At 36.8% G+C, this 15,840-nt stretch overlaps 1 protein-coding gene across 5 annotated transcripts in view; it reads right to left on the bottom strand.

Annotated features, from left to right (window-relative positions):
• Positions 1-15,840, bottom strand: part of osbpl9 (oxysterol binding protein-like 9) — a 30,240-nt gene that overhangs the window by 11,341 nt on the left and 3,059 nt on the right. Inside the window, exons 3-9 of one of the 5 annotated variants that reach the window (XM_046870571.1) lie at positions 14,694-14,772; positions 9,621-9,697; positions 3,311-3,406; positions 3,088-3,135; positions 2,654-2,683; positions 2,485-2,535; positions 1,456-1,494 (exon numbers count right to left, since the gene is read on the bottom strand). In XM_046870571.1, the coding sequence (XP_046726527.1) occupies positions 1,456-1,494; positions 2,485-2,535; positions 2,654-2,683; positions 3,088-3,135; positions 3,311-3,406; positions 9,621-9,697; positions 14,694-14,772 (420 nt within the window). Of the gene's footprint in view, positions 1-1,455; positions 1,495-2,484; positions 2,536-2,653; positions 2,684-3,087; positions 3,136-3,310; positions 3,407-5,572; positions 5,720-7,706; positions 7,924-9,620; positions 9,698-14,693; positions 14,773-15,840 lie in introns of those variants that run through there. The other 4 variants (XM_046870575.1, XM_046870574.1, XM_046870572.1 and 1 more) reach the window with 4 other exon arrangements.

The following is a 15,840-nucleotide window of genomic DNA, read 5'->3' as shown; positions in this document are numbered from 1 at the left end:
CAGCATCCATGGTGACAAGTGAAGTCCATTATACTAAGACTGGACATAAGATGCAGGTAAATCATTTTCTGCGGTATCCATTGTGCAGACCTTACAGCAGCTGTACATTCAAGAAATAAAGGAAAATGGGAAAACATGCAACAGAAGGAAAATGGAAGGGAATTTAGCATGAAGTGAAACCTGTCTGTTTACTGGAGCAGGGTTATGATGGCAGCCATTAACATGAATGCAATTTGGAGAGGTTTTTTTCCTTCTGAGACATTCAGTCCTGATTATGTGTTTGCAATTGGAACAGTCTCCCCAGTTTTCCCATATGGTGAAATGCGCCGGTCACGTTTAATTAAAATCCAATTAGAAAAATTTGACTTATGGTGATGGGAGGCAGGTGAAATTGGCTTAAACCAACAGGCGAGGTGACATGGAGAGCAAAAAGAGAAGGTTAAGGAGGGTATAGATTGATTGGGTTAACACTATAGCTTCTTAAGGTTGAGTCTATTACAAAAGTGCTTTTATTTACTTTGAATATTAGTCTGGATTGTGTAATATCACTTTTTATTTTTATAATTATGTAATATGTTACACATAGTCAGATGGCATATTAGTTTCCTGGTTCAACCCTGAACTTAAGTTACGGTCTGTGTGCGTAGTTATGCATCCCTTTGATTTTGTGTGTGAGTTTTGTTAATGTTCTCTTGCTTCTTTCAATCTCTAACCATGCTGGTAGGTGGATTGACCATCCTAAATTACACCTAGGTATGAGAATGTATGTGTGCAAAGTGCCCTGCAATGGCCTGGCATTCCATCCAAGATGCACTTCAACTAAAGTTCTGGACCCACCATGACCCTGACCAGGATAAAGCAGTTACAAAATATAAATGAGTAAATTAATGAACAAGTCTAAGGTATCAAGAGATATATCCATGATTGGCAGGCTTTTTTTTGTCAAATTAAAGACAAAATTGAGTGCAATGTCAAATACTAAAAGACTGATCATTGTTAAATCAAATGTAAATGTTAGATCAGTTACTGATGTGATGTGCAGTTTGGGGTGGACAGCCACTAAATAGTCTATGATCTATTAGTCCTGAAATGCCTGAGTAAGCAATGATGGTGGAGGAAGGATCGTTAGGGTTTTTTTTATGTGCAGTTAATGTGCATGTGGAGGTCATATAATCAGTGAAGATGACCTGAGGATTGGCTCAGTTATATATCTTTACGGATATGTTTGCAACATCTCATTCGATAGAATATTTGTAAAAAATGCTGTCACTTTTGACAGAGTATGATGAAAGTGAGAGCATTAGGAAAAGATGTGCAGAGCCAATTTCCAAAAGAGAAAAACATGCACTTGTTGCCAAGTCAAATTGTCCCAAAGTGAAGAAGAGTTTCCAGAGCAAAGAGAAAGAAAATGTTTCGAATTAGATTGATCCATGGTTGAGGAAGGTCACAACTTACTATCACTCCGTTTGCGTGTTGCTGTTCATTACTCTGATCCTTAAAATTTTAAAAAGAAAACATGTATTGGAGAATGTGCAGCTCAGTAACATAGGTGAACCATCTCAAGCATTATTTACTTTCTCAACAACACTACCCTCCTTTAGTCGCAATAAAAATTCTTAATGGTTCTGTTACTAAGATATCAGCATGCTATAGAACAAATAAATAAATATATATATATGAATATTTTAGGCTTTTGAGTGTTTATGCGAGAAGCACCTCTCCAAACCATTTCAATGGAACCTGTAGAAACAAACTAATCTGAGCAATCACAGGCAAGTGGAAAACTACTGCACTTAGAGATGGCACCAATAAAACATTCAGTATTAGGGTCTAGATGGGAAAAAATCTGAGGAAAAATACAGTCTGATTCATTAACTAATATGCTAGCTAAAATTAAACAGTGATTAGATATTTCCTACTTGCTCCATTCAATATCCTATATGCTATATTGGCAAAAGCATGTGGACATCTGACTATTACAGAACGACTCATGGTTCTTTTCCAAACTAATACCAAAAATTTGGAGAAATACAATAGATATTTTTGTATGCTTAGGCATTACAATTTTCCTCCACTGAAATAAGACTCTAAAACATGTTCCGGAATAACAATGTACTTGTTCACAAAGCAAACTTTATAAAGACACGCTTTGCCAAGTCTGGAGTAAAGAAATTAGAGTGGCCTGCACTAAATTGTGCTCTAGGCCTTCTCACGTGACATTGGTGTCTGACCTCACGAAATCTCTTGAGTAAATAAAATCGCTACTTCTAAAGCATAAAGCAAATCGAATTAGTATCAGTAGTATCATCTATTTCAATACTGGTTAAACATTTAAAAAAAAAAAAAAAAAAAGATAAAAAAAAATGTTGTACTGTGCCATCTCTAACATGGATTACAAAGGATTACACACACACACACACACACACACACACACACACACACACTCTCACATAGCACTACTGATTCGTAACAAAAAGTTTTTACCTTGGCAATTTGAAGCAGTACTATGCAGTGCTTGATAGATTCTACCATACTCTATATAAAAAAATAAAATAAAAAAAAAAAAACATACAAAAAATATATGTGAGACATTTTGCTATTAATGTTCTACTAAAGGACAAACAAGAAAGAAGTCATTAGGACATATACTTACACAAGTTGTTTCTTTCAAGTTCTCAATTTTCTTTAACATAAAAGGAGGACATGATTAGAAGAAATAGTCTAAAGCTGTTAATACCAATACCTATTCTAGTACAGGAACCATGAACAACAGTTCAGTTTAAAAAAACTAAGCAAAAAAAAGTTTTAAACGGGAAGTGAAAAGGTGAAGATACAGTGTGGAAATTTGTGTGATTCCCAGATTACTGAAACTCTGTATAGCCCTCTAATTGTAGAAGCTGTTTTGCAATATAAAATGCAATGTAATGTTACACCAATGTCTTTTAACTATCAGAAGGAGTATTAACAAAACATTGGCCACACACTCCTGAGATACCAAAAACACACACGCACACACCTCAGGTTTGGAGAGAAAAACACTTGCTGTATACAATAAACATATCATCAGACGAGATGATAATGACTTACTTTGCGCGACTCTTCATCTTTGCAGTCTTTTATCTTTTCATCAAAGAGCTAGAGGATGACAGAAAACAGAACAGACAAGCTAGATGATGAAAAACAAAGTCCAATAACACCATGCTAATAACGCAATTTCATAATAAAACGCACACAGATACACACAGACAGACACACCCTGGTAATACTTGTTACGGACCTCTAAAAAATGCCTGCAAACAAAAAAGCTTACCTTTAGCTGGTCAATCAGTATCTGTAAATAAGCATCTGCTTCAGCGAGCTTTTTGTCAAAGTCTTGAACGCTTGGAACAATCGTAGTCTCTGCCTCCTGGAATTGAGAACAGGAGAGATTGTTTTAAATTACTGCACTTGCCTGAAACACCTTCATGCTGTGCTTCCCTTTGTCTTGTTTCGCTTCCACTTTCAAGAAAAGGCCAGGGGAGCAAGCAGTACTGACCCCAGGCTGTTCTCTTCTACATGCTAATGAGATTAGCTTAATTTCCGTTAGAATAGCATTTAAACAGCAATAAAACTGAGGAAAGGCCGCCACAGTTAGATTTAACTGTAGAACTGTAGGCTAATACACTGGATAAATGCTACAATATGTTTAAAAATATTATATCAAATGTAGCAGGACAGCAGTGGACTATGGAGGTTGGGAAAAAAGGAGCCAGAATATGAGTTCCCTCATTCCCTAATGGAATAAAGGAAATTACTATCGACAAAGAGGAAATTTAATTTTAAATAAATTTAAATAAATAAAAAAAGATTTCAAAGTAAAAACAATTAACTCTTTTACAGAGATAATTTTTTTTCTCTACACAATGTAATGTTGCCACAGTATCCAGTGACCTTTACCTTAATTATACTTGTGCATAACTCTATTATACTTATTTTGTATTTATATGTGATACCTTGTGTGTAAAATATGCTACACAGAACATAAGGGCAAATAAGCTAGTACTTATATGAATCTGGACTGATCTGAACACTCCGAAATGGGCCGACAACACCTGAAAGCCCCATCCACTTGTCACATGCTGTCTTCTAGATTTCACTCACTGAGTGCTCTCAATTCCTGTTAAGGAGAATCCTGTAGGTCATGAATTTAAAGTAAAATCTGCTTATTACAAACGCACTTAACACTTAAATAAGGCAAATTGTGAAGCGATTAAGTGTAACTTAACTACACAGTAGTTACGACACAAATCAATTGCATTACAATAACTAACACTAAATAATTGGTGAGCAAATATTTTTTGGACCATTTTGATGACAAGATCACTTGCTGAACACTAATGTTTCTGGCTAAGTAGTAAACTTTTATAATAGAACCCTTTCACAGGACAGCTGAACGCTATAGTCTTATTGGTCAGAATGTGCACATTATTCCTATTTTAGCACAGGTGGTACGACCTAGCAAAAATGTTAATATTAATGCAATCCTTTTAATGTTATTGTTTCTATGTTAAGTTATACACAGATTTTTTTAGTAAATGCATTACATAATCCAACACTAATAAATGGATTTAGAATTGGGCTTTTGTTGAACAATGTAATTCTTAGAATCACTGAATCATGGTCATCTATTTGATCTAAAATGTTTTTAACATTTCTGGAAGCTTCCTAGGCTGTAAAACAAACGATCTTGGTCTCTGGCCTGCTCTCCATTTCCACCATTTGTTCTGTAAAATGAGAAGGTGCAGTTTATATTAAAATATACGAGAGAGCGAGTGTGAGAATGAGAGTGAATGCGGGTGAGTGAGTAGGTGCATGAGAGTGAGCACGAGGGTGAGATGGGCGAGAAAAAAAACGATAGCCGAATGTGGCATTAATAAATCATTTTATATATTGGCAATTCGCTGCAGCATAAGCAGATGACACTCTCCAGAACATGCTTTTATATGAAAAATAATACCCTTCAGGTGCGCAACATTTCTTTTAACAGGGTCTAAAGTGTGTTATTCATTACTTAGCTAGCCAAGCTAATTAATGAGTTAGCTCATTTGAGACCAATTATATCATGTAATTACAACAAAATAAGTCATTTTAAACTAATGTATAATGCAAAAAAACACTTAAGGTTACTAGCAAGCAAGTTAGTTGTGATATTGTATAAACATGGTTAAGTTTGTTAGCAAGCTAGTTAGAATCAAGTCAACTACAATGCAAATAAAGCCACTATCCTGGTGACAGTTGGCAATGACCAAATTGTGTACCAACAGTATACATTTCTATTTGAGCTCAGGTACAAACAAACTTACACACAATTCCATCTTTAAAAGACTCATTCTAACACAAAGTATTCAGCAACCATTCACTACAGTACAGCCATACAGACAATTGTTTTGTTCGAAAAACTAATTGTCTGCACTGATAGTACAGAAAGAAGAGAATTCCAGAGATGTGGCTAAACTAACCAGCATATTAGCAGCTATTGTAAAAAGAGTCAATGCAACAGCTAAATATTAATAATAAAATATAAAGTACTCCCCAATCTGGAGTCTGTCCTGCGTAGAGGTACTCGAGCAACTTTTTGTTGACCTCCAGGGCGGGAACTGGGCAAATGGAACCTCGTCACAGGGACATGAAGAAAAGCCATTGACACCTCCCTGCCATTTTACTGCACTCCAAATAAAAGCTGAAAACAGTTTATAGAAGAGGTCAAAGTCTCCTCTGTAGCAATAGCGAGCAAATCTCCACTAGGAGCAACAGTTGGCTGAGCTAAGGATTGGGTTGGGACAAGGAAGTGCCTTCTTGTATTACAGATCTTCTGAGGTACTCCACTCACAAGCCATGTTTCTGTAAGGTTTTGTCATTATATGTGAGAAAGTACCCATTTGACCGAGATGGTAGGTCACCATAATTTTATTAATAGCCTGCCAGGAAACACAAGATGACCTCGTTTGCTTACCGTAAAACTAATGTGCATGTTTAATGACGGCATTAGCCCAACACCATAAAATGTACACATTATACTGATAATTAATGTACCTTTAATCACCTTCTACCATGGTAACAATAAAATTAATTGTTTAGGAATAACCCAAAAAGTAAAAATCTTTTGTAAATGTTTCTATAATCTGCTTGTAGTTCATCCTCAATTAATCTCTGGAAAATATTTGACATGCATCCCAGTGTCGATCAACTTTACATTTATTGTTTATATAAATAATTATTTGAATATATATATATATATATATATATATATATATATATATATATATATATATATATATATATATTGTTGGCACAGGGGGTAGTATTGCTGCTTTACAGTTCAGATTACTAACGGTCTGATTTCCCATACTTTGGGTGTTCATTTCATTATCTATATACATACAGGTCGACATATACACTATACTAACTTTCCCCAGATGTGCAGTTGCATTCCACAAGGGGAACTCCACATAAATTTAACCAGTGTGTCACGCTGTTATAAAATGTATCTCTTCCCAGAAAACCGATGCAGATCTAATCAGATTATAATCCTTTTGTTTATGTTTATATACATTATCAGCGGCAGGCCATAAGGGCCAGCAAAACCTTTTCTGCTAACCTAAAGACTATCAAAATGAACGACTTACATTTAAATATATTTTTGTAAATAAAATTGGCAATAATCTATTATCCAATCTATTATCTTCATTCCATAATTGTTCTCTTGGGTGTGCTGCTACAAGGAGTGTCTGTTTATGTTGGAGTTTCTATTCAGTCAGATTTCAGCCGTTACATTGTTTGTTGCCAGCATCAAAATCTGCGATGAAAACGTCAAAAATCACAACTGCGGGTGCTTGCAGGGTTCAGCCAAGCTGAACAGTGTGAGGAAAGGTCAGTTGAAACAGATGAAAACACTTGTTTTTAAGAACCATTTATACTTTAGCATTTTCTTTCCTTAGAATTTGCAAAAACCAAACAAAAAAAAAAAACCAAACACAATTTGCCTTGAAGCACAAAAATGTAAAAAAATGTAAATAAAAAAATGCATGGAAAACCCGGTGTGAACTGCGAGTTTGTCATTTTATGAGGTTAATGCTCAGTGGCTGCAGTGAAAAGAGACTTGCTGAATTTTTTATGTAAAATTCATGTCATCAGCCAAAAAAACCCCGATATATTCTGTGGAATGTATCTAAAAAATCTTAACGCTTTTGTTAGAACACGAGTAGAAAAGCAGGTGCTAACAGAATGCTAGTGACTAACCGTTTGAACACCTGCACTTTTAGGGCTTAAGAAAAAATGGAAGAAAAAAAAACAAAAAAAAAACAGGAAATGGCTGTATAAACTGTAGAAAGCCTGACTCACAGTCAAGCCTGAGTCAACTAGGCCGATCAAACTAACAAGAACATTTGCTAGCACCTCTGGTTGTCTCTACTTAGCATGTTAAAACAGAAACTTGTTTTAACATGAAGGATGTTTCCAGAGGAAAACACCATCCTTAACCAGAACCTATTCAAACATGAGCAAACATATGTACACAAGCACACACAAAGGAACATACCCATAGAAAATAAACACACATTCAAGTTTTAAACATGCATGTCATACGGTATACCCTGATCTTCACGTTTAAAACAAACAAACCCACTATAAAGAGATATTTACACTAAATCTCCAACAAAAATACTCACAGGAATTCTGCTAAACTGGGACATTAGAGAAGCCAACAGTTTCCCGGTCTCTGTCCCAGCAAAAAATTACCCCCAAACTGTCTGTACAAGCCAAATCTTCCTCCGTCGTCCACCTCTGTATCCACCTCCAAAACAACAGTAACTTAAATGTGCGAATGTTTACTCCTCTACTACATGAGGAACACAAGTTTACAAGAAACTCATGACAGGAAGTGCAGACTTCCTCAAATGGAAAAAAAAAGATAAGGAACTCCCCTTAGTGGGTCAAACATATACATGCATCTGCTCTGATTGGCTAGTCATTTGCTGCACAAGAGAGACTGGCTAAGTCTGCTGAGCTGGGATTGGATCATTAAGGGTTTTCCGGTCATGTGACAGGAAGGCTTCATATTGCCAGGCAAGTCGATTCATGCACTCAGTCAGTCAGCAAAATTATTCACATCGAGCAGGACACAAGGAGGATGAAATCTTTTCAAAATGTTTTAAAAAGGAGAGAAACAGAACAAAACAGAAGAAAAAAGTATAATAATTGCTCTGTGCTTGGTGTATGTCTGTGTATATATATATATATATATATATATATATATATATATATATACACACACACACATATATACACACACACATATATACACACACACAGAATCTCATTCTTTAGGGCTGATTTATCCATCTGCAAGCACGTATTCATGTCATGGCATTGTGTGTGTGCGTGTGTGCGTGTGTGTGTGTGTGTGTGTGAACCAGCACTAGGGTGAAGTCTTCATATTTGCCTCCAAGGAATAATGTGGCATTAAACAATACACAAATATACAGAACTAAAACAGGAAAGAGCACAAAGGACAGTTTTGTGTTTCATTGCATAAATGATAAATAGAAGATTACACATTCAAACTCAATGCTCACAAAGTATATCTGTAGGATTTTTACTTGTCTCAAGCAGTTCTAGTATCAGAACTGCTCACATTTACAACAACTTCCAATCATGGAATAATGATGCTTAATTATTTTTTAATTATTTTGCTTATTACATCATCTACACTGTGCAAGTACAGTTCGATCTTGCAAAGACGTTGTATTGCCTGTTATTATAAACCACGGCACCTCATGTGCATTTAACACAAGATCATGATTTTAACTTTCTTCAGATAAATCCATTGCACAATATTATCACGGTCACATTTAAAACAAACAGGAAAATCTAAAACAGATAAACAGTGATCCATAAGTTTGAGCTGTCCATTTATACTATCTGCTCAGTGTGGGTTTTATCGGCGAGGTGAAATATGACTTCAAATTAATTATTAAAAAGGCACCATCATGATTAACTAATGTACCCGTTTAATATATTACTTTCTCAGAAAAATATTATCCACAGAGCTCATTTGTTAAACTGAGATTTCAACCGTACAAGCTCGTGTGCAGCATAAGCAAGTCTATAGCAGACGGAAAGCAATTAAATGTGGAAAAAGAAAAAAAAAAACTTTACACTTGATGTTTGTGGAACATTACTAGTATTCTGAAGTTGAATGTACGTAAATAGACACACCTCTTCCCCAATCAACTTCTCTAATCTCTAACTAGATTTTCAATGCATCTATCCGGCAACAATTAACTAGCATATTTCTGAGTGTCTGTATGCCATGTTTATCCATAACCATCCTCTCTGTCTTGCATCGCAAATACAGAATATTTCAACAGGCATCTCTGGTTTTTATTATTTAAATCTTTAAATATGTTACAAATAAGGTTAATATAATTATCCCTATTACTAACTGAACAGGACCATGCAGCAATTCCTGGTTGACTCATCACATATGTTGCTTCAATTCATGTTTAAGCCTGATGAACGACTTTGAGTATACAAAAGAATTCAGGAATGTTACACCTGGACAGAAAGCAGAAAACTCTTACCCGTAGCTGGAGCGCGTGACGCAGAATCGTCCCCTCTAATGCGTGGATCCACTTCTCCCGCTCATCTGCGTCTCTGGCTGCCGGGATAGAACATCCAAAACACAGTCCGTTAGACACAGAACACACACAAGGGGGGAAAAGGAGAAGGAGGGGTAGAGGGTAGGACAAGAGACAGTAGTGAACGAGGCCAACAATAGCACAGCTTAATATATTTGTAGAGGTGATAGATGACCAAGGTTTGGCTGTGCACTGTTTGCTTTCGAGAAGACAGAAAGGAAGAACTAATGAATAAACTGGACTACAGTTACACACCCACAACAAACCAAACTTCTTCACTCCATGATAATGATAACCATGCACTCTCACACATACATGTAACACAATCTTTCATTGAAAGGCAGAAAGCAGAAGCCTGAATAAAGCCTTTCCAAAGAACTCTCACCTTCCTTAGTCTTTTTTCTAAAGTTTAACACTAAAATGTTAGACCCGTTTATGTTTTGACCATCATAGAAAAGTAAAACTATACTTCAGGGTATATTCCCACCTCATGCCCAGTGTTTATATGATAAGCTCTGTGTCTACCACAACCCTGGGCAGGATAAATGAGTTACAGATGATAATGATAAATTATATTAAATCCCTGTAACCTTTGGTATAATCTATTCATTTATCATATCATGTATCATTAGAACAATTGCTGCATTTAATAAAAATGTCCAACTTCTTGAAGCTGTCCCATCTAGGCCGTAATATCTTTGGTAGTCTCCATCAGAAAGATATACCGGTACTAGGAGTACGAGTTGGTACTGCACTAAATCAGTGCTCTTCTTCATATCTGGAGAGAACATGGTGGAGGGTAAGGTTTGAGATTTATATAGTAAACCCTTCTGTTTTTAGCTAAAACATGATGTACAAATATTTACAATTGTTCACTATTATTTGCACTAGTGGAAAAAACTACCTCTGGACCTAGCCACTCTAACTCTGGACTAGACTAGCACAGCGTCACTTTATACCATTTCACTTTTACATTTTTATACCAGCACATGGACACTTTAATGACAATCACAATCATGCTGGCTCACTTTAATCTGTACTTCTGTCTATATCTGTTATACATATCCATCAATCCCTTCTGTTTAATTCATGTATGTGTATACACTTTTTATTTTTATATTGTATTTATTTTTCATGTTTACAAGTTGGATCAAAAAAGCATTTAACTATATGTCATACTCTGTGTGAATGTGTATGTGACAAATATTTTATTAGATTTTCTTAAATTTGATTTTATTCATCTAAATGTTAATATTTGTTGAATATTGACAGTTGATCAGTTTTAACCATGATGCATTCATTTGAACTGCAGGATGTGCTCAAACTAAACATAAAACTTGCACAAAATTAGTGAATATTTGTATTTCTCCACGTACTTTAAAACATTTTCCTTAAGAAAGGCAGAGAAAATAGAACATGATGTGAAATATAGGAGATACTCAGCTCAGCAAAAACAGCTCAAAGCTTTTAAAAGCCATTAACTCAATCTATCCATGCCAAACACAACCCCCTCACACACACTCTCACATACACACTCAGTTCCAAGAAGGAAAAAATTAAGCCTGTTTCTACATTACAAGTAAGTCCTTTCAGCTTCATCCGGTGCATCTTTCCAAACACTACATCTATGGCAGGATCAGTACAAAAAAGATTGAACAATGAACTAACAAAATGTCACATTAAATAGGGAAGACATTTCACAGACACAGTCAAGTCACTAAAATATGTTTTATGCTAAACGGTGCTTGAAAACAGTGCTACGGTTCATTTTATTTGCGCTCCACTATGTAACCTATCAAAAACCATCATCTTCTATATCCATGAGGTATTTAGAGCCCAAAACAAAACACGACCCGTCTTTATATTAACAGTATTAACAAAAGACTTAAGTCGTATGATCAGATCCTCTACTACACCGCTTATGAACATGACAGATTACCTTACAAGCAGGTCAGCAAAAAGAACATGCTATATTCCCCAAATAACTGATAAATCAATAACAGCATGGCTGCACTGAATTAATGCTTATGAAATATGAGCAGGAGCATTGACTTGAGACCGTGGCAGTTCAATACAGATTCCTGGAGGAAAATTCTAGACTATTAGGACTTCAGCATTCTAAAGGCTGCACAAGATTCTGGGAACACAGCAGGAAAGACGGGTTTTAAAAACCATATTCTAGGTAAAATTAGACATACCCTTTTTCTTGTAAACACAACAGGGTACATCTAATGGATGGAGACAGAGAGAGAAAGTAATTTAATGGCATAGGTGGGTGATAAATAAAAGCATCACGTCTTGCATCTAACATTTTCTCTACAACATTTTCATATTATTCTTAGAATAAAGTAATTATCATTGAAGGTAGCACAATACAGACTGCTATGTGGTGAATATTAGTAACAATATACAAATACAAAAAACAAAAAAACAACATAAAAAAAGTTTCAATTCAAAGAAACTTATTTAAATCTATAATAGTGATAACACTACTGGCTATTTTGAAAACGCTTAAAAATTATGCAATCCCAAATTAATTTAAGAGCAACACCACAATAAAGGTTTTAGGTTAAAACCTTTTAGGAAGCAAAGAACATTTAAGAAACTAATTATATTTATATGTTTGGATTTATGGTAAAAATGTGATTAAAGTAAATGTTAGGAGTAATACAGTGGTCCTAGACGGTGCAGGATTGTAATAGTATCAGCCATTATAAACGTACTGACAGATTTTTCAGGAGTGTATGTGCTACAATCCCAATATTCACTTATAAATAGACATGGTCTTGTGAATTAGAGGTCACTGATAAATACCTTATATTATCTATGCTTCATCCTCTATATCATAACCATGTGTCTTTCCATCCATCCATCCATCCATCCATCCATCCATCCATCCATCCATCTATTTCACACTCTTGATGTGAGTGAGAGTACCCATTGTTAATTATGCTCTCAATAACAAGGGCATCATTAAAGGATCTTTGTGGCAAGCCTATTGCCCTCACACACACGTTTTCAATGAATCAAGTAGCTTCTTAGTAGCATGGGGCAGACCTTACTGCTCAGCACAGACTGCTGAAATAAAAGCGCTTTCAGGCAGGCCAATATCGGCCCCTGTAAGCACCTAATGAATTATAGATGGTCCTGTAAATAGCAAATACAGCACTTCTGCTGCAACTGCTGGGAAAAACCTTTCCACGATTAAAAGATGTAATCAGATAGCTTTTTCAAATCCTTACAATTATTATAAAACAAGGCACTTCCAGTATATTTGGTCAACACCAAAGTCCTTTAGAGTGCATCCTTTCATTCTTTCTCAGCTCATCTTATAAATGCTGGCTGGCTGCTTCTGCTAATTACAGGTAGCCTAGCACAATGCAATCACACCAGTTTTACACTTGCTTGAAACTTTTCAGCACTTATAAATCCCTTTTAGAGAAACGTCTCTGCTGAGCTTGACCATCTCACCCTTTAAACTTTCGCACACATCATAAACACACACACTTTCTCCGCATCCAAACTGTTACACATCAGTGAGACAGCAGTTCTGAGGATAAGGAAGATGCAGCGAAATAGTACCTTTTTAAAAGATGATAGAAGAGAGAAGGGTCCCTGAGGGAGCATGCTTTTAAACGGAGGGACAAGAGAAACTGAGAGATCAAGCCCCTTTGACTGCTCTCTGAAAGACAAACATCAGCTGCAAACTCAGGGGAATTCAAACATGCACAGAGAGGGGCTCGGGTGATGCTAAACACTTGGAAAGGATTTTAAGGAAAAGGATTTTGCATGCATATCATCATTGGTCAAATTTCGCAAGGATGACTCAGATTGGTGTACATTAAAGGATGAATGCACAAAGGTTTAAAACAAGTTAAATCATTTACATTTGACATTTAAGCAGAAATTCATGTCCATATATGGAACTGTAAAACACTTTCTATACATTGTCCAGGTCAAACAAGCAAGTAACTTGTATTTTGATGCTGCGACAACCCATGTAGCATATTCACGACACATGAACATAAACTACATGCTGTTGTTCTAACAACCAGCAAGAACAGCAGCGTTCCAAAAAAAACATATTACATCACTCATGTATCAGAACTCGAGCATAAGCAACAGACACACAGAGGTTTGGTCCCATTAATGAAAATAAATGAATGACTCAGCTATAGCTCAGTAGTGGAAACAGTGAGAGCCAAATCTAAGACTGCAAAAACATTCTTCCTAGCTCCAGCCAAGCATGCAGACATGCATCACCTTACCCTTCCTACTGTACAGCCACAGCAGACAGTGCCGAAACATGGCAATGGATGAGGGCATGGGGAGGGCGAGAGGGCCCCCGAGGGAAGGGTGTGGAGTGAAAATGGATGAAAAGAGAGGGGGTGGAGGCTAAAAACTAAAGACCTGGAACTCAGTGCCCTTTTCTTGCCAGCTTGCCCGGCCCAGTGCCACTGGACAAAGGGAGGGGTGAAAGAAAAAAAGGAGGAGGTCTAAGGAAGATGAGAGACGTAGAACATGTGAGCACCTAGTGGCGAGAAATGTGCTCCTTCATCTGCTAGAGCAAAGCCTAAGGACCACTCAGCTGTGTCCTAGAATATGCAGTGGGTGGTGTTGTGAGGCTGCCATTAGAAATGGGAAAGCCACGCTGCAGTAAGAAAGAGAAAAGTAACGCCTGTGCTATTTTTCCCCTCCAGTGGAGCAGAAGAGCCGTGCTTCCAAAACACTGGAATACCGCTGACTAATCACACCAGCCGCAATGTGTCTGATGTGTGTGAGAGAAATGCAAATGTGCGTAAGAGTGCGTGACAGTGTGAGAGTCAAGGCTGCAGATGTTTTGCTGCCATGATCGGCTCTGAACACAAATACGAGTTAAAAAGAGAACACGAGCGATCGAGACAATGTTCGAGAGCACAGCAGAAGCCAACAGCTTGGAAAAAACCTTTAAATGAAGAAAGAGAATGTAAGAAAGATAGAAGGAAGAAAAAAAAAAGCAGTAAGAGGAGGGCTTACCTTGAAAATGGAAAGTCTTTTGGTCGACAGTGATGGTGAAAGTGCTATCGTCTTCGTCATCGATTCCAATCACCGCTCCCTGGGCAAGCAAAACGGAGAGAGAGAGACTATCAGACAGAGGGCCACGTCATTCTCTCTCGCTTTTTCTGCTCTCTTCCCTCACAGACCCACACACACAGATACACACGCGCGCACACAGAGGAGGGGGAGAATGGGTGGAGCATGGGATGTAGGGACAAGGAACAGGGAGGGGGAAGAACATGTGGGGAGGAAAGGGGAAAAACTGAAAAGTGGCTGGGGAAGATAGGAACTGCAAAACTGTGTGTGCTCTCTCTCTCTTTCATCAACAAGGCACAAATGATAAACAGCATTTAGACGATTTTGAAAATGTATGTGAGGCATTCATTTGCTAAAAAATTAAAAAGTACAAAGAGTTTATTGTGGATCTGATTAAAAAAAAAAAAAAAAGGAACTAGCGAAAACATGAGCTGGCAAAGGAATTTTGTAGGAACATGCCTAAAAACAACAGGAAAAATTGCAAACGTTATCATCCATAAGAGGAAGTTTGTTTGAAAGGTCATTTAGACAGCGCACACACACGCACAGAAAGCAAACCCTAGTTTGCAAGGCTACATAGGTATTTAGAAACAACAAATCAACAAGTTTAAAAGAGGAAGGTAATCGTGAACATGTACAGGAAAACATCACAGATGTATATCAAAAAAAAAAAAAAAGAAAGAAAAAGAACAGAGTAAAAATACATGACACATTCACAATGTCTTGATATTATCGTTCATCTCACTGATCTAAGCCTCTCCTCCATGCGGTCTTAATTTGAAAATCCACTTCATTTGTGAATGCACCCGTCTGTGTTGTTTTGCATCAGAAGAGGCCACAGGGCCAAACCTGAATGTTCAAACCTGAACCTTCTGCACTCGGTCACTTTAGACAAAATCATGCAGGGTGGCATTTTGAATTTGTTTAATTATCAAAACCTTTTTTTTTTTTTTGCAGAAAGGAAAAACATCCTTCCCAAAACAGCTTTTTAGAAACGAATTTTTAAAAGAATTTAGGCAGTTATCACATATTATTCATGTTGCACCTACAAACAGTCAGCTTACATGTTGTTTGACATCAAGTCAAATAC

Source organism: Silurus meridionalis, chromosome 17 (genome assembly GCF_014805685.1).
Source record: "Silurus meridionalis isolate SWU-2019-XX chromosome 17, ASM1480568v1, whole genome shotgun sequence".
Lineage (NCBI taxonomy): Eukaryota > Metazoa > Chordata > Actinopteri > Siluriformes > Siluridae > Silurus > Silurus meridionalis.
This window is presented reverse-complemented; position numbering and strand designations above follow the sequence as displayed.